We start from the raw sequence: 20295 nt of genomic DNA on the forward strand, positions 1-20295 counted from the left end.
TCACATTAATGACTTTTCAAACTAAAACTATCCCCCAAAAGTCAGGGTTTAAAGTTGTGACATGGTGTGGGTTCTAGGCATAAACGCAACACACATGATACAATTAAAGTGTTTTAGTGTGGATGTGCTGAACAAATATAGGAGGAAAAAAAGGAATAAGGGGGGAAAAAATCTAAGAAAACAAATGCAGGATAATTAGTGTAGCTTGTACAACAGTCGTTGAGATGAGTCGACATGTCTGTAAAAATTTTTACATTGAGCTTCTCAGCGGAGGTATAATGCTACAGCTCATTGAACCAAATGAGCATAAACCAGAAAGACAATCACCTGCTTTTTTGTTCCACTAACAATCAAATTCAAATACATATATATTTGCACAAAAGCAATGAGCTGGATCACCTGTTAGGTCAAGAGATTGTTGTGCATCTGCATAAAAAAGGATTACGGGTTCATTTGACAGTATGAGGCGTAAGCTGCTGTGTAAATATTGTTCTTTCATTATCCGACAACAATATGAGATGACAGCGACCCCACGACAGAGTAACAAATTCAGGTGTGTTGCCACGAACATCAGCATGGAGTCAAATTACTTAGGATGGTCTCCGGCTGTCAATTATTATTGATCTGAAAACTTTAGAGAAAAATGTAAAGTCGTCATCATATATAATTTCTGACAGCTCAAAGTGATGTGCTCGTATTGCTTTTCCATCGCAGCCAATTAATCAGTTGTCTTCTCCATTTTAATTAATGATGGAGCCATAATAGTGACTGAGAATCTGTCTATACTCTATTCAGCTATAGTGAATTAATATGCTAGATTCATCCACACAAAATTAATCAGTCAAAAGTAAGTCTTAATTTGTTCAATCATCTCTTCTCCTTGGTTTAAATGTGTTACACTACACAGTTATATCTACTTCAAGTCACTGTTATACCTGAATCACCCCAAAGCCCATCTAAGCCGGCCATCATTACAGGCCGGAGGATATTTTAATAGTTTTACAAATCAATCTCAAATTGCTTTTAAAGTCTGACACTCAGCCTTCTGCAGAATCTGTTCATAGTTTCAATTTCGACTGTATCTCAAGTGTAACCCACAGGGACCGTCCTGCTAAAATTACTTGACAGCCACACCTAATATTTTTCCTGGAGCTGGATCTAGGAGGAGAGGTGGGATTATCAAAAGAAGTCAAAGCCGCTTGTTGTTGTTGTTGTTTGGTTTCTTTGCTCATTTTTCTTTTAAGGAGAAACAGAATGAAAGGAGAGGTCTCATGTACCGGTGCAAACACACATAAAGCTGTTTGTATATTTGGCTTTAGAGCAAGTGACACCAACACCTTGAAATGTTGCATCCTATTGCCTCACTCTCCACGCTACCCCCACCCACCCTCAATCCTGACACCTGCCAGACAATGTGTGAAGTCTCTGATCTGCTACACGAGCTTCAGCAAATTGAGGCCGATTTGGTAAGAATCCCCTATGTCACATTATCAGCGTGCCACTTTACGTTGTTTGTTTTGTCAGTTATGATGTAGAGCAAAAAACAAGACACCCACTATGGATGCCCTAAAATGATGCGAGGGAAGACCGCGACGGACGATCAAGGCTGAGACGACTGCCTTGTGTCTTTTTCAGGTGCGTTTATTCGAGAACAAATATAAAAGCTTCTTGTGGGAGTTCAGGTCAGAATACACAGGAAGCCGAGGCAGAGGGGACAAGGTGCGTGAGGGGAACTCACTTCTTTGGGCAGCAGGGAGATGAAGTCTCGCTGAAACTGCGGCTCGATCACCTGCATCATATGCTTTACTTGTGTGGGCTCACAGCTATCAATCAACTCATCCAGCGCCAGCAGCTTCTCTGGGCCAGTCCAGCTCTGGAAGACGAAGACACACACACACACACACACACACACACACACACACACACACACACACACACACAAAGAGAGAGAAAATTGAAATTATTCAAATGACTTTACTTTGAAGAGGGGAACCATTAAATGTGGCTGTTTCAAAGTCGAAGCCTGGGTCAATGGGAAAAAAAGGCCAATTTAATAGAAAACACCAGAGGTGCAATGGTGTCAGTCATGTACAGAACATCACAGCAAAATGTAATGTTATTTTAGATCAAAACTTTCTCCCTCGCCGCTACATTATGTATTATGCTTGGGGAAAAAATGTATGACAAGAAGTTAATTTTAAATCTAGGGTTTACAGAGCTTCTAGCAGGATTTGATGACTTTGCAGCAACAGAAAAAAAGAGGAGCTTTATGGAGTTTTCTTGTAATTTACCTTGAAGCCTAATGAATGTGTTGAATGCATTTGGTTTCCCATAAAACAGATGCAAAGCTTTTTCTTCCTTCAATTTAAATATAGGATTGTGTCTTGTGTGTGCATGAGGAGAGGAAAGAAAACAGTGACCCACTTGTAAAAACATTTCTTTGCAGCCAAGGCTATGAGGCAAGTTAAGAGATTACCCAGAGGAACCGAAGGTTTATGTTAAAATAATATGACTTTAAAGTGATTTTATGAACTTTGCTTTTATTTATCCAACCACAATAACTGTCCCTGCTACTTTTACAAAGATTACAGGTACCTTCCCTGCTTTTATTTCGGTCTGTTCCTCTGAATTGTGTGCCTTTTTCTTTGTCTGGTTGCTCTAAACCACCTGGCAGTGGACTAGTTTAACACCATTAGCAGCATATTTCGTAAACATCCACAAGTAGCACAAATTGAAAACAGCATTGGGGCATTGTGGGAACAGAATGACGCCTACGTGTTCTTGTGTAAGTTTTTCTTCCAAGTCTGAACTTGGATTGGAGCGCCTTGGAAGCATCCTTCCTTGTGCAGGATGCCTGACACCTTAATGTTCCCTACGTGCCCTCCACTGCAGCACCGGATTGCTCGAGGCACCTGCATATTTCCAGCAGTGGAAAATGTGAACACGGGGAACTAGACTCCATCAAGACCATTATTAGTAGTCAGCATGCTTATTTCTTCTGCTTGAACATTCAGTTACTGCTGAGTAGCTCTCTAACCGTATGTTGGACCCCACAGTCATAGTTGTTTTCCCCTCTGTGGAGCACTGAAATCCAGACAATGATTACAGGCTACGAGGCAGGGTGGAAAATCTGGCATACGCAAACCACCTGTAATTTGGCAGCTAAAAGCTTTAGCCAGAGGTGTTGGTTCTAAAGCTAATCAGGCAGTTAAGAGACCCCCTCCCTGACAGAGGGAGGGAGGGGGCTGTGCAACAGCTACTTATGTGTTTTCACAACTGATAATTTGCACTCCCACAGAAACCTGAACACCAGAGCTCCACAGTTCCCAACCAGTGCTGAGAACCTTTTTGTCCAGTAAACTTTCAAACTACAGCCTGCAGTGTTTTTCAAAGATGCTTTTTTTCTAATTTAAGCTTGACAAAGTGTTTTTTTCTTAAAAAGAAAAACAGTCCGTAGACCAGACCTGGGCAACACAAACCCCCGGACGACTCAAAAAACAGTCCAAGCTTCTCATATAGCCCCTCAAACTAAACTTTCTTTAAAAACAGCAACTGTGAACAAAACAGATTACAACAAGGAGGATTTCTACAAGCTATAAAGACTAAAGAGGCAAGCATGTGATCTATTACACCAGTTCTAATGACAATAACAATTAAGACTGAGGCCCATTGTTTTTACACTTCTGCTCGAGTACAAATTAAACAAAGGAGATATGCTAATGAATAAGCTTTAGACATTAGGTGGATTTTGTTACCTTTAACACAGTCATCTTAAGAGTTTCCCTTTGTTGCCACTCTTTCTGCAAAGCTAATGTAAGTAGCCACTTGCTGTATCTTTACATTTCATCTAAAGACACGAGTGGCAGCAGATTCCTCATTTAACTCGACAAAAAGGAGAAATAAGCCCATTTCTAAAAATCTCCAACTAATCCTGGGATGTGATATGCGAGGTTTCGGTGATCGTGCACGTATGTAAGAGGTGTTTCTCACTAACGGGAGCTGCATGCAGGCTTGGACTGGACTGGGGAATGTACAGAATGTGAACTTGAGGTTTATCTCCCTGTAGCTTCAGCTGCACGATTAAAGAGAGCAGAGTGATGTTCTGGCCTGAGGACTAATATATGTAAAACAAACACCAAGGTGTCACGGGTTCACCCTGCTGTTCAAAGATAATAGGTTTAAACTCTTAGGTAATGAAATCCATGGCAACCCATTATATAGAAAATCAGAGAGGCCCAATCCAGGCTAATATGTTTAAATGACATCCCATTTCCTTGAAGTCATTAGCGCTTAAGTTTAACATGAAAGAAATGACTCTATTAGGTTGTATCCATCAGACAATGATAACATAGGAAATTTACCATAAATAGGGTGTAAACTATAATATTACATCATGTCTTTGCTAGTCTCTAGAGTAAATGACAGTTAATTACTTAAGTGGCTAAAAAGAGGACAAAAGTTTTTATGCCAACTTTGCTCATGGAAGACATTCACACTGAAGTAACATCTCCATTTCAGAGGATCGCAGAGAAAAAAAAAGAAGAAGAAGAAAAGCACAGGCCATGACTTCCTTTAAAAGGATTTTAATCCCAGCGGGAGTTCCTGGTTAAATAAAGGTTAAATAAAAAGTCTAGAGTAGACTAATGTGATCTTATAACTCTGCTTTTCAGTCTGAACAGGTACGGCTAATCCCAATTCCACGCTACAGTGCCTATGGTAATGTGCTGGGCCACAACAACAAGGCAGCAATTATCTCGGAGACTAAGTGAACATTGATTGGACGCAACATCTGCTTTGTGATGAGCTTTTCCTCGAGGGTTCAGAATCGCCCAAGAGTGGGGAAAAAAGAAAGAAAAAGAAAAAGACTCCAGAGCGCTCACCTGAAATGTTCGGAGCCATTCCTGGAGACCCGTGGGTGGCTGGATTGAGGTGATACGTCGTCTCTGTTGCCCCTGACCATTGGCTGTTCTGATGTGGCCAAATGTGGTGGGTGTGGCCGGACATGGGACAATTCCCGTCGGGCTGTAATTTTAAAAGGGAGGAAACAAAGCATCTTGAAGACCAATGCTGATATGAGACCTTTAAAGACAAATAGCGTAACTAAATTGCAGTCTAAGTAGGGGTGTGGAGGCTGTAAAAGCACTGCTGTCACTGCAATTAAGAAAAACACATGTAAATTTTACACATCCCAGCATATTCTTAATGAGAATAACAGGAAGCACATTATGAAGGGGCTTTTTAAATAAGCTTTGCTGCAAACTCTGCTAAATCAAATCAGGCATGGACAAAAAAAAAACAAACATTTTTACATTCAACTTTCATCTTGTGTTATCTCTGACAATTATGACAGCAATCAAGCCCAAGCTTTTATTTTGCAGGCAAATTTTAATTTTCAATTTTTTTTACTTTAGTGCAATTTTCTTAATTAAACCCATTCTTCGTTATTATTGGCAAGTCATAGGTTAAATCAATTAAACTGACATTTACTTTAAAAATTATTATTGTTTTCAAGCTAATCAGCAACTCTACAAGTAGATCTTTATCACATCGTAATTACTTTCAGAAAAAAATAATTATTTGCAGTAAGAAAAAGTTACTCTTCACAAAAGCATTGCAATTTAAAAAAAAAAATAAAAAAAAATGTCCACCTTGTCTGAGTGAATTAGCGCCGACTGATTAACACAAGGCCTCTCTGTATAATGCAATGCAATTCATCACCATACAGCAGCACAAGCTACAACCTCCAGAATGTTCATTACAATGAATCAACACCTCTTTAAAACCATTTCAACAAAAACTGATCAATACAACCTTTACGGAGACGGGATTTATTGCAGAGGTGCATTTGTTCTCGCTATGTATATTTAATAAAATGGCAAGTGTTATTTCTAACTCAGACTTCAAAGTGTGCACAGTCCCACATATTTCTATTCAGGCCCAGAGTCTCCTGCTGTATCTGGATGCGGAAGGCAGCACAGGACTTCAAAGTGTACCCATGTAGCCTTGTAATGTAAGGGCAGCAGCAGAAGCCATCCACTGGGCACCCTCGATGCCTCACATTCTTCTTGCTGACAGCAAAATGGGAAGCTGGGGGTCGATTTCATTATTGATTCATTTTTAATGGGAGAGGAAGCTGAGACGGAGCGAGTTACATAGCAACATTTACAGTTAAGTGGCTGTGTTCAGTTTGAATTTTAATGGAGCTACATGTGAACACGGGCATTAAATATTCAGGGTAAGAGAAACATCTGGGACCACTGGCTGGCTGGATGGTGCAGACAGAATGGAAGAGGGAGCATCCCTCTGTTTACACATATACAATGCAAACCTTTGTTCATGCCTCCTGGCATTTTTTACTCCTCGCCTTGGTCCCAATTATAACATGTTCAGCATTAAAACAATGGAGGAAGAATTTTTACTTTATAATTTCTACCATAATCTTTTTGATCCTAAGGTGATAAACAAAAATACAAGGGAAATGAGTCTCTGTGGATAGCTGGGGTGCCTTATGAGAGAAAAAGCTCTCTTACCTCGGATACTCTGGACCTTTGCAGGGCTTTTTTCCTGAAGGGAAAGATCGGACCTCGGGACCATGGTCCAACTTTCTCTTCATCTGAGGAAGAACAAGGGGAGAAACAAAAACCTTAGTAACAGTGAAAGCACAAAAGTGGGAAATTTTATATTTAAAAGCTAGAGGCAACCTTTTGGACATAAATTCAACTCCATTCTGGTAACTTTCTTTTAGAAACAAAATCTACACCAATTTAGTTCTAAGACATTAGCCCTTGAAAAGAAAATCAAGAAGGGACACGGGTCAGGGAGCTATTTTTTTTTAAACTGTGCTGGAAGCAGAAAATTATTCCTGCAAGTTACAGACTTTGTTAGCATAACGTCTGAATTTTTGCATATTAAAATACAGACAGCACAGTCTTGCAAAAGCTTTATGCAAATGGAAAATTAAACTTTTATGCATGGGCTGGAGATTCAATAATTAACATGTGCCATAACAAAGCACAGAGACATGACCAATCTGTCCGTGACACAGCTCAGCATACACTCTGAGATGGCACATCACAGAAAAGGTGTTTTTCAGTGCTGTGTTTAATTTTGATTGAGAGAACTGAGCAACCAGAAATCCAATAATATGCAATAATAGGTAACCGCACTCACACCCAAACTCAAAAGGATAAAGCATGCCTGTATGCACAAAATAACCACAAAGTATAACAAGTTTCTCAAGCAGGTACTAGGGTTTATTCTTTGAAATGCGCCAATAATTCAGAAGAAAAAACAAGCAAGTCAGTTCTTTATTATTCTCCATCACCTCCACGTACGCAACACCACCCAGTCCCTGTTACCACCTACCCTACCGTGCAAACAAAGGAGCCTGTGTAGAGGCCCGGGCAAGCCAATTTTCCTCATCCCATGCCTGCCACTTTCTTTGGCAAGGCTTCTCAACACACATGCAAGTGATCACCATCTCATCTCCAGTCCCTCATGAATAAACAATCTAGCTGAATAAATGAACACTGATTTTTAGTGTGTGGCCAAAACAATATACAATCTAACAGCCTGGCCTTGTTCTTTTTAATATTTAAATATATTTCATATTTCAGTGAAGGCTTTTGTAGATTTAAAAGTAAACCCATGGATTCAAAACCAAATCCTTTTCCGATCCTTATCCTTGTAGCCCAGCTCCTTTGTAATTTCAGCAAAAGTATGACGTTAAAAAAAAAATATATATATATATATATATCTCAAAATGCACTTTAATTATGCATCAAGTCTGCAAGAAACAAGTATTTTCATTATCAGTTTATAAGCTTATTATTTTCTCAACTTATTTTCCATTATTTTTCTGTTATTTTATATTATCCATTAAAAACAATAAATAAAGTGTGTTAGTTTCCCAACTTTTTAACATCAACTAGCTATCGATGGTACCGAAACCCAGTATTAAACACGTCCCGGGGCTAATTTGCTAGGAACGGAATATCAGTACGCCCCGTTGTCATCAGTATGGCTTTCAAATATATTATTGGTGCAAAAGTTATGTTATAAATTTTACCTGACCAGTTGCATTACTAAGACTTGATGCAGTTCTACTAGCTCCCATGCAGAAGAGGGTTCTCTGTATCTTCCTGAGAGCCTGCACGCAAAGAGTGGGTGCAGCTCCGTCTCACCCATCCATACACAGACCCTGATCTTTGTGAGGATGGTGGGGAGAATCAAACACTCAAAAGTGTGGCCGCACTTCGCTGATGGTGCTTGTTGCCACAAATGCAGCAGAACTTTTTCTTGTAAAGGCAGAAACACAAACAGCCTGTCGAAACATTTAGTGAAAATCCATCACATTCAGGCGAGGGGATTCAGTTGGAGGTTAGTGATGTGATCTCTGCCTATACAGCCTACTAGAGCTACCCTTGGAAAACATGTAACACATTGTAATGGTCGTCAAACTACATCTATATTGATATTAACTGGGACGTCAACTCATTGTCGTTATGGGGGAAAATAGTTATGTTATATACTAATGCACAATATCTTGTTCTTAATTTGAGTCATCTCCAATAAAGGATTGACAATTGAAGCACCAGAACGATAAGCGGAGCAGCTAAGAGTTATAGTACTGTTAAAATCTCAAGGTACAGCTCAGGGTTAGGGGTCATGTTAGGTCAACACTGGCGAATGGTAATGCTTAAAAAAGGAAGAAAAAAAAAAAACTAAACAAAAAACTGCAAGGCCAAGCACAAGAGACTTCATTTAAAAGGTCATAAATTCTAACTTCTGAAAAGGTATTTGTTCAGCATGTGGCTGAAACACATCCAAAACCCATCCCTGAATATTTGTCAGGGATCTGATGGGTGTAAAGATGTCGGAGCCAAATGCTAATGTGTGTTTTGTTCACTCAGCCATCCAAAAGTATTAAAAAACAAAACAAAACAAACCCTGAAATTGAAACAAATGACAGGTGTGGGGTGATTGTTTTCTTATGGTGAAGTAAAAACGGCAATCCATCTCCTAACCCTACTATTGAACTCATCACTGCAGCTCTAACATCAATGATTTTCTCACAAGATTATAGTACTCGTGGCGCAGCAGTTTAGGGTCAAAGGTATTTAGCAACAGTTCGTTTACAGTTACAGTCCAGCCTGTTGTGCTCCAAACACACAACCTGAAAGTTTGCTCCTTGAACCCTTCTGCAACTGTATAATCGGATGATTATGCGTAGAAGCCAGAAACCAAATGTAAATTTAACTTTTTTCCCCTTTGACACAAACAATGCATTTTTTTTGGTGTATTATTGTAGTTCATATGCGACACAGGAAAACACCACTGGACATTTGACTCCATACTGTCTGGCGCTACAGTGGAATGATTACATGCTTCTCTTCAAAGATGTGTGTTTTTTTGTTTATCACTATAATTTTGTGTGTGTGTGTGTGTGTGTGTGTGTGTGTGTGTGTGTGTGTGTGTGTGTGTGTTGGTGTTCACTGTGTTTTAAATGTGAGGGTTGCTCATGTGAATGTTGAGAACAGTGACACACACACAAAAAAAGAATGTGGAAGCAACATTTGCCCACGACCAGAGAAATGCTGAATAACGAGCAGCACATCTGCACTGGCAGCCATGGACTTCTGATCGATACGGATTCCTACCTTAGTTTTTAATCTTTACAGACTGTGCCTTGAAACTTCCGACAGGCAACCAAAGTCTGAGCTTATACAACACATGTGCATGATTAGCACATCAATGTGCACTGCAGGTAAGGATGGACACCACACTGTGATCTGACCAATGATTTGTGATTCTTTCCTCACAACTCAGCTCATGCGTGAAGCCGCTGAAAGCTCATAGGGAGGAACCATAAAAACCTGAAGTAATTCATGAGGGGGAGGTACAGAAAAGACACTCGAAAATTTGGCAACAAGAATGCAAATGTAGTCCAAGCTAGGCAGGTACATAGCTTGCGTTTCATTTGTCTACATTTATAGCTTGTGTGATTGCTGAATAGTATAAAAAGGGGTTTATAAGATATTCAGGATTGTTAAGACTGGGCTCTTAAACCTGGCTGCCTTGTTCCTAAAGTGGTGATCTCACTGCAATGGCAGTTCAGTAGCCAAGGAGAGCCTGGGTGTGTGAATGCATGCAGAGGGTGTGTATGTGTGTGCGCGCGCGCACGCGCGCGTATGTTTTTTGTGTGTGTGATTCAGAGTGTGAGAGAAGAGAGGGGAGTGCTGGCTGGCTTTGAGTGTGTGCACACACATGTAAGAAAACCTCAAACTAAATGCGAGCATGAAAAAATAATGTGTAACCAGCCTGTTCTGCAGCTTCAGCCTGGGAAAAGGTAACCAGAGAACACAGTGTTTGTAAATCACCACCAATCAGCCGTCCCCCTCCTTCCTCTGGCTTCCCCCCCACCCCCACTTCCCTATCTGGCCAAAAGCACGACAGATGGATATGCAGAGAGTTAATGATATTTTAAAGACAGCGATCATTCTTACATAATGTGTTGATTCATTTTAACGGCGACTACATCCTGCAGCATCAGTCACGAGAAAAGGCTTTTCTCATTTTTCAAATTGTGTTTTCAAGCACTCGTCAAAGAGTTTCTCCTCATTTCAATCAGCATTGTTTGAGGCACAGAAACGCTTGCGATCTGAGAGCTAGTTGAAGGAGTTTTTCCAGGACCAAAACTGCAATCAAATCAGAAACACGGGTTTGAATTCATCCTCAAAAATGAGAGTCTGCTACTACGAGCCCCGCAAGCAGCACTAATATATTTGCGCTCTGCAGGATGACTTGAAAATCCCGATACATCTGAGAATGAGTACATCCTTAAAATGGATGGAGAATACAAATGAGCATGAACATTCAAATCAATGAAGCGCTATTCATCTATTAACAACACTCTCGCGCAATTATTAGGATTAACTGGATAAAAATCCCCCACCCCAAGGGATATTTTGAACCACGTTTTAAAATTATACACGATTAACGAATTTGTTTACATTGTCTGAATTATAAATTCTCTTTCATGCTTTTTTTTTTTTGTTTTCCCGCGTTTGTTTGTACTCTGCATTTTCCAGCTAAGGGAGGACGATTTTTATGGCTGCAATCCAGCATAATACACCCAACATCCTTGAGGATATTCTACCTCACGCTGTCTGACACAGTGACCCATTATCTGCAGTTGGAGCCTGAGGCAAGTGCACAGTGTCAGGGAATTGGCTACTCCAACAGGCAAATGCAGGCAGACTGATGCATGCATGCATCTCAAGCAGTTACTTTGGTCAGTGGGAGATAGCCACTGCTGCATAATGTACAATCATAACAACCCTGCAAACTGGGCAGGACTGCAGGGGAACCTGGGCGTCTTTGAGCTTGAAGCCCTTATTTCTGAATGTACCTAAGCATACATGGTGCTCCATCAGCGCTGTATTACGTAAAATGTGTAATTGCTCAAGCACCTACTAGGGTCTGTGAAAGGGAGGACCCACAGTTGATGTACAGGTGCAGAGCATCTTACCAACACTGATGGGAGGTAAGGGGGGAAATACATTTAAAAAATAAATAAAATGGGGGCTTCCTTCCATTCAGGAGTGTATAGCGCCTAATTATAAGCACATTTTTATCGGGGATTGCAGAATTAAACACCCCCAAAGCAACAACAAATTCACCAACACGATGAATGTCACCCGGAACCGCGGCGGTGGCAGCGTTTATTTACACAGCCGAAGTTACTATGACGGAAAGGACGTCAAACGGCTTAGTAGCATATTAAAAGATTTTAACGCAACGCTAACAACATTACGGCCTGGGCAATTAAAGAGGCATCTCTGGGGGTCTGCTACAATGCTGTCCATCCTCCGCAGTGGCCGTACGATCTGCCGCGAGAGGCGCGTCAAAGATAATGTGGGCGACAGAGCGAGCCAAACACACGGAGAGAAGATGAGGATGTGCCGGAGGTGACACGGCGGATAATACGAGAAGAAATTCTACTCACTTTGTAGAAAATCATCTTTAAAGTGCCGTAGAACCCCATCCTTGTAATCCGGTGTGTTTCCCCCCTTTTTCCTTTGCTTCTCAGTGACAATCGGTGAAGTCCAAATCTGCGTGCGCGGCGGCGAGATCGCTCTGACAGTGTGAGGGCAGTGTACTCTCAGGTAAATCCGACGCTGGCTCTGATGTGAACATGCTCGGGCACGTCACCGGACTGGCGTGCATGCAGTAGATTCCACCGGTAAAGACATTAGCAGGGGGAAAGAAAAAAAAGAAGTAGTAGAAGAAAGAAAGAAAGAGGGGGGAAAGCTCCGTCGTATCACGTCGACTTAAAGGGGCTAGGTCGATGGGTGAACAATGCACTGCGACGATTCCGGAGGCTTGTGCGCCGCCGAGCAGGGAGTGAACAGATGAGGGGGAGAAAGAGGGTGATACTCGGCAGAAAGGGGGAGGAGTGCAGGAAGAGAAGCGTCAGAGCACAGAGCAGTGCCCTCTTCCTCTTCGCAGGCTGCACGACGGCTCCTACGAACGGGCTCGGATTACAGCCTCCCCGCTGGAGACGACAGGAATGGTGCAGTCCAGCATTCAACACTGTGCGCAGCGCATCCCTCCGCGAGCGGAGCACCCGGGGACATATGCGTAGCAGGCGACAGGCAGCACACACACACAGACCAGGTGGGATACGGACTTGTCTTCACTCGTCGCATCAAAGGCGGACCCCCCGCCAAACACACACACACTTGTTGCAAGCTCCAAAAAACACAAGAGGCATCCTCTGCGTCAAATTATACTGAAGATTACATTTATTACGCACTGATGGAAAGTCAAAGTCCTCTCACTACACCGCTCACTTCCCATCACTAAAATGGGGATTTTTTTTTAATTTTTAATTTTAAATTAAACGTAACAAAATATCTGTTTATTAAGTATTAGCGCTGTAAATGATCTGGCTATTTTTAGGTTATTCTAATATTTTAAAATATCAGAAAGTGTAAAAGCTGGCCCGTGACATTTTTGACTTGCTTCCTTTAATCTATTGTTTTATTCCACTCACAGCACAAATCCAACATGTCTTTCACTGTCATGTGAGAAAACCTAAACGTTGAGAGCTTATTTGGCTGTTTCTGCCTAGAAAAAGTGACCCAAGTGATTGATATATTAGTAATACCCAAAGGTAGACATTATAAAAGACAAACAAATTAGCTAAATATTGGCCAGCAACAGTTCAATTCTCACTAGGCACTCAGACCGCACACCTCTGCCAAAGCCGATGCCCAGTATTGCCATTGAGTAATTTGGATTTTTACAGGAATTTAACATGCACATGCTTTGGCTCTATAAAGGCTTTACACGGATACTGCACCGGACTGCTGCATTAAAATGACTGTCAACAGATCACATGACAGAAAACAGTCAGCCATTAAAACCAATCAGGCAATATGTGAATGAATCTATATCTGCTGCACCTGCTTCCTGCAGGACAGTATTTGCATTTCAGGATGGCAGATAATAGCCAACTGCACCTGTCCAGTTACAAACACTATGTACTGCTGATAGCTTTACAACTATGATTAGAGATGGGAAAATCCACAACCTCAAAATGGGAGCTTTAGTTTGAGCAGGTAAAGATAATCTGTCAAAACACATTCAATGTTCCAGTGAGATTTCTGCTCACCGGAACACCGAACCAAGTAAACAAACCAATGATGCTCCTCTGCTTAGCCGTTGACGATAAACACATTCAAATGCATTTGTTGGAGTAATTTGGACAACATGACTGGTCATACACGACAATACAATCCTTTCTGATTTCTCAACATTTTCTCCTACAAAAAGGTTTTTGACACTTGGTGCAGAGTTTGTACTACACCATTCGTTTCAAGTGGTATCCAACATTTGCAACACTTGACCTCATACGACATCAGCTTCAGATCATTGAAACTGCAGAGACAATGAAGGGTCATGGGATGGGCTCTATTCACAGGTGACTGAGCACTGAGATCTGGCAGCCTTTCAGACTCTCCTGGCTTACACCTGTAATTACAGAGTGACCTAGCACAGGTGGGAATTTTAAAGCTGGCAAAGAAGAGATGCCTGGTAAAAAATCTAGCACAATCCGAGTTACATCTTGAGGCTTTTTTTGCATTGTAATGTGCCTAAAGGGTACTGTACGATACATGATTTATTGTTTTATACAAGGTATACTGGGACTTGGCTAATCTAAGCATTACAGACACTAGGACACCACAGCAATACCAACACAAAAGATTTCAAATCAGTGGACGTCAGGGTGCATGAGACAAAGCGGTTAGGAGCTCTGTGCGTGCGTGTGTGTGTGCGTGTGTGTGTGTGTGTTTAAGGTGGCTCTCATGAGAAAGGCTGTCTCGATGCTATCGGCCGGCCCAACCTTTACACAGCACATTGGAATGCTTGGTATGCGAGCAGGGTTGCACGGTGGCCTTTGAATGGTCCGTGGCCTCCTTTGTCACTCTCCTTCTGCCAGTTGGTAAAGCATTAACAGGCCCCCTCCCTTATGATACCAGTCTCCTGCTTATCAAAACCAAAATCCTGCACAAAGCAGGTGTCGTCTTCTCAAAGCAAACTGCATTTTAAAAATCTTGTTCATTATAATCAACAAATGACAAACAGGTTACAGCCCTCCCATCAGTTGCTGATGGGAGGGCTGGAATATTTAAACAGAGGAAGATGTACAAAAATAGTAATTTCGTTTTAGCACAGCATGCTTGTGGATAAATGCAAATGCTGTGTTATTCGACTGTGCATAAACAGACAACTTTGATGCCAAGCTTTTAGCACATTGCCTCAGATATTGTACAACTCTGCAGGTAAGATGAGCATCCTCGGATTGGCTACCTAGTCTGATCTTCACATCAATCTAGTTTTTGATAATCTTTGGATTAGTATATACTTAATATATGCATTAAAATATACAGATTTTAGAAGCAAGGCCATAATACTGACATTTAAAATGATAGACATTGCCTTAAGTCTGAAACAATTACTAGATTAATCATAAAGTACAGAATTAAGGAACAGCCATGAAAGCCCTCTAGCTGTGGCCTCTCAAATACAAAGTTTTGTAAATATGTAAATATTCTGTAAATATCTCTGGCTGTTAGGCTGCTGGTCACTCAAACTAAACTTTTGAAACTATCTGTACAACTTGGGCTTAAAAAAGAAATGGAAAATATACACCAGAAACCAAACGATTAGGCAGAAAATAAGAAAATTTGAGAAAAATAATCCTTAATTAGGAAGCTGTCACAATAATTTAATTGCTGCACTTTGTGATAAGTGAAACACTGACTAATTAGAGGAGTAATAAGTAAAGCCTCACAGCTGTTTTGCAGAATTGGTGACTGGAACGATTTCCAATCAACAGATGTTGGTGGGAAAAAAGCTGAACTACAGGAGAAAGGGGCTTTCTTGAGAAAATGTTTAATGTGAGGTGGTGAACTTGAAGGAGGAAAATACTTCTTGGGCAGCGATGCATCACTAAATGGGGTCATGTCATTGTGCGATTGTCTTCTCTGGACAAAAAAAAAAAAAAAAAAAAAAAAAAAAAAAAAAAGAGAGAAGCAGGGGGTCTGCATTCAGTAGATTTTCCTCAAATGGGTTAAGTGTGATCCCCATGCCAGACTGGACAGATGCAATCCGTGTGGGGGAGGTTTAATGAATAAGGAAATCATGGATCATGGCATTCTGTGGTGGATAATAATGGCATCATCTGCATGGAGTTGAATTAACATATCCTACAGCCACCCACGCGACTGAGACATTCAAGTTTGAAGGGTTCAGGTCAAAAAGAAAAAAAGAAAGAAATTAAAGCAAGAGGCTGAGGCATCTCCCCTTTGACATCAATAGGCTTAAATAAAAATAAATGGAGAACAGAGGTCAGTATTTGCAGTTATCGGCAATTATTTAGAAAGTGGAAGTGGACGCAGATGTAGCATTTTATAATGTATAGAAGTAGAGGAGCCCTGAGAAAATAACAGGCAAAGGTCATCACAATGAACATGAAGACAAATATATATTACAGCTCCAACACTAAAGTGAGAATGATTACATTCAAAGAGACAGTATCCAGTGTTTGTCCCTCAGAGGCACATGTGTATGCACTATAAAGGCTGAAGACATAAGAGCAAATACTGGCCATAAATAACACTCCATTTTATTTGGGATTCACAAATGAACAGAACCAAAAGAGGAATTTCTCCCTTGTTGATGAAGTTAGCATAACCTGGTCAGCAGAAGGCATGTAAAAGTTTCATATTTTTGTACTTGGTACAAAAAGGAAAATAGTTTTCTATGGTGTTTGCAGTAAAAAGTAGATGAAGATAAAGCATGCACCACAAAGGAAGGCTTCCTGAATACAGCGGCCATTCTTTTATTCAACAGAAGTTCAGACTTCCTGTGCACTTCTGCTCTTGTTAGGTAACTACAAAGATAAACCTGTAATGGTGCTACATCTCATGCAGAACTGGGATGTCCAGATCTCTGTTCAGCCTCCCTGTTTTGTCATAAAACAATATTACTGGAAACAACAGCCATAATGTCTCCTCCCTTTGTGTACAACTGACACTGACCACAGAAACAATCGCAGGGAAATAGCAGACGCAGCTAATTTCCCCATAGAAAACATTGTGGTCTAGTGTGGGTGCTTAGGTAAAATGACAATTTGGCCTCAACACATACCCAGAATAGATGGAAATCTGCAGATTGAAAGCCAAAATGGGTAACAATTGTTCACACTTTATAAATGAGTTGACCAGTAGCCTTTCTTAATTCACAGCTCTGCAAATCTCTGAAAGAATGGCAACATAACCCAAAATCTGGGGCATAATGACATCTGATAAGAAATAATAAATCTACACAAATTGCTTTTCTATTTTTCCTCTAAATCCCTCAGTCAAACTTCTAAAATTGAGACTTGGCACATTTTAACTATGTGTAAACTGTGGTAATTTTAGTGCCAGAAAAAGCATTATCAGCTAATCTCTTTCATGTATAAAATAAAGCAAAAGTACAGTTCTGAAGTTTGAAAATGACAGACGCAGAAAAATGCACGTCCTGGCAAACTACAGCTTCTATAACTTTAGATGGACTCAGTTTCATTGGTTCTCCCAAAGGGTTCATTTTATAGGAGCACAGGCAATGAAGACAAAGCAATCAATGACTGAAATTGTGTCGCTTTGCCACTTAATGATGCTCTCAGTCATTATGTTGTCCAATCAAAGGCATCATAGCTAAACCCTGAGGCCATCATCAGAGTGCCCAAAGCACGTCAGTAGCAATCAGTGAATATCCCAAGCTTCAGCCAGCGGGTGGAGGAATTGGTGACTGCTGACATGGTTCGAGTAGGACACGAGTCTTTCAGCTTAATTAGAGGCATTTATTTTTAATAATCCTGATTTTTATTACCTCGTTTTGTTGTCTGAAAAATATTATACTCATACTCCATGTTACAGACTATGGCAGAGTATGGAAAATCTCTGCAAGAGAGGAAGGTGACAGAGTCTTTCTTACACGGCACACAGTCTCCTCCAACAACCACCAAAACACTGCACATGTGCCGAAAGCTCATTCACAGGTGATACTGCCCGTTCCTCTGCCACTCCCTGTACAGAGTGCTGCAGAGAGAAAATGTCTGAGGCAGGAGAGCAAAATCTTGTGGAGTTGTTGCTAGGCAAGTTTTGTTAAAAAAAAAGTTATTAAAGGGATATGAACAGTCAGTAAATCTAGCTACAAAGTTAACAAGGCAACAGTGAGATGAACTGAAGTATATTGAGCAAGATGTCCAGCACCAAAGGTGAGATTGTATACATTTAGAGTTTAAAAAACACAAAAACAAAAACCTGAATCCCAAAATTAAAAACTAAATGTTAAACCAAAAGACCTGAAAATGTGGGTATAGCTCTAGATGATAATGGTAGCTGGTAAGTGTCAATATTTATTTAGGGATGCTTTGAAAGCTTTAAAGTAGCTTTTGGCTCCATTCATTTGAAGTAATTAAACTTATCCAATAACTTAATGTGCCCTTAAGTGGTATATGTGTGTGCATACCTGTGAAGGCAAACTGTACAGGAAAAAGGTCAGTATACTGTTGCCCTCTCTTTTTAATCCTCTTCCCATGATAGGCCTATGTGGGTTTTGCATGTGGATACAACCTGGACTGGCCTATCTCATTGAGAAATGAAAGAATGTTATGGAAATGTGAGAGATGAGCCAGGTGAAACTTGGCCAGGGCTGGCATCAACATTTCCACAGAGTGAATAAACCTCTTTAATCGTCCAGAATTATCACTCTCCTATCCTAGATGAATCAGAGTGCCAATTAGCCTGTCATCTGAGGATCCCCAAATATGCTTGAGAAGGTGGCGGCAAACTGTGTGGGGGACATTCTCACAGTGGCTCGGTTGCTTGCCTTGACCTGAACTTGCTACACAAACTCGCTCATCAAGCTGGCTTTGGTACTTCCCCTCTTCTGATACTGATCTCATCTGGAACACAGTCTACACATACTACTCTTTATCTCTTCAACAAAGCAGTAATTTGCTTCTTTGCTGTTCCAAATAAAAGGTTTCAAAAGGAAATGTGCATGAGAAACATCTGAAGTGAGATTTAACCTTTATCTAAGCGGATCAGAGATTAGAGGATGCTATTGAACCGTCTGGTATAACCAGTGAATTAAGCACAAATAATGAACATTTACCCTTCTTTTAAGCATTAGCATCAAGATTTAGTAGGCAAGGTAGCAGCGTGGCTCTCTGGATGGCAATGCTGATTTTAACAAAATATGGATGGTTACGAGAAGATGAACTTTTCTTCTAGCACATCTAGAATGTAACATGTTACTTAAAAAGGTCAAAAGTACCAAATGGATTGAAATTACATTTAGCACATCACATGCACTGTGGCTCCATAAACATGCCTTTTATTCAGCCACACTGTGTATATTACAGGTGGGCAATATGGCCTCGAAGTTATATGATTTATGATGACATTAAAAGAAAACGACTGAACAATGTTTCATCAGTGGTTACAGTAATAAATACTGCTGCCTGCGAGATGCAAACAAAATGAAGGGCACTTTCCATCCTCCTTTTACAAGGAGCTACTGTCATTGATGACAGGCTACCTATTCGAGTGTGAATGTACTGCTACCAGGTGCCAGCAGCATTACAATGCAATAGCAGTGACACAGCATAAGTAAAATATAAGCAAAACAGTAGCCTAGGCTGCACTCTCTTGGGGAATTCTAAGCAAAAACTACTGTAACTTCAGTAACTGCAGGAGCTGCACATTAGTGAGACAAACAAATACATTTTCTACCTGGCATGTCAAGTCGTTTAACCAGCTTTTAAATCACTCCTTTACCACCATGTTAACGACATCAACTGCTGTAGAACTTGCAACTATGGTGCAGCGATGCTAACCCTAACCCCAAATCATCATCAAAAGCACCTGTTCTCACCCTTTATTTTGTATATTTTTATATATAACATATTTATATTATTTGCATTCATATTTAAAAATATAAAAATAGAAGCTTTTTTACAATCCATTTCAAAAAAACAAAACAAAACAAAAAAAAGATTGGCCAGCAAAATGCTAAGCCACTGACCTGAAGGTTGTTAGGTTGGACACAGAGTTATCACTATTAATTAACGTCTATACCATCATAATGTCTTGTTTTCAGCAGCACAAAGACTTTGCATCAAAGCACAGGGCAGTCTTCAGAATGCGGATATGCTCACTCCTCTTCACTGCCGCCACCACATTCTCCAATGCCGTCGAGGAAGACCGTAAAACTACTTTTTTTTTTTTTGCTTTAGTTTAGACTGCATATATATCTTATGTTATTTGACTTTGACCTTTGACTGTACTTCAGTGTATTTAGATAGTTTTGCACTTAAGGAAATACTTTGTGTAAAAAATACATACATTAAAAGTACACTTTTATCATGGCAGGTAATTACAATACGTTTGGTTGACAGATGAACCTAAACACACTGCAGTTTCTAAAATGGAAACCTATGAACAGTTCATTTTGAAAGACATTTATGTTTTCACTTTTGAATATTAGTTATTGCTGATTCATGAGACAGTTATTTCTTATCCAATTAATTGATGGAATAATTGATAGATTATGCAATTACTAAAATAATTAATAGCTGCAGCTCTATTACAGACTGTAACATCTTCATTGTAACAATCAGATAAAAGAACAAAGACTGCATGGCAGCTTTCTCGCACTGCCGAGACACTGTTT

The 20295-nt window shown here is 40.4% G+C and overlaps 1 protein-coding gene across 4 annotated transcripts in view; it reads right to left on the reverse strand.

Moving 5' to 3' along the window:
- fbxw7 (F-box and WD repeat domain containing 7) overlaps positions 1-20295 on the reverse strand; it is a 129329-nt gene that overhangs the window by 17656 nt on the left and 91378 nt on the right. For 3 of the 4 annotated variants that reach the window (XM_084931681.1, XM_084931680.1, XM_084931679.1), the window contains 3 exons: positions 6531-6613; positions 4881-5022; positions 1739-1873 (listed from right to left, as the gene is read on the reverse strand). In XM_084931681.1, the coding sequence (XP_084787807.1) occupies positions 1739-1873; positions 4881-5022; positions 6531-6613 (360 nt within the window). Of the gene's footprint in view, positions 1-1738; positions 1874-4880; positions 5023-6530; positions 6614-12007; positions 12585-20295 lie in introns of those variants that run through there. The other variant, XM_084931682.1, reaches the window with a different exon arrangement.

The sequence above is a fragment of the Perissodus microlepis genome, chromosome 6 (genome assembly GCF_051167445.1).
Source record: "Perissodus microlepis isolate ML-2025 ecotype Zambia chromosome 6, ASM5116744v1, whole genome shotgun sequence".
In the NCBI taxonomy this organism is placed as follows: Eukaryota; Metazoa; Chordata; class Actinopteri; order Cichliformes; family Cichlidae; genus Perissodus; species Perissodus microlepis.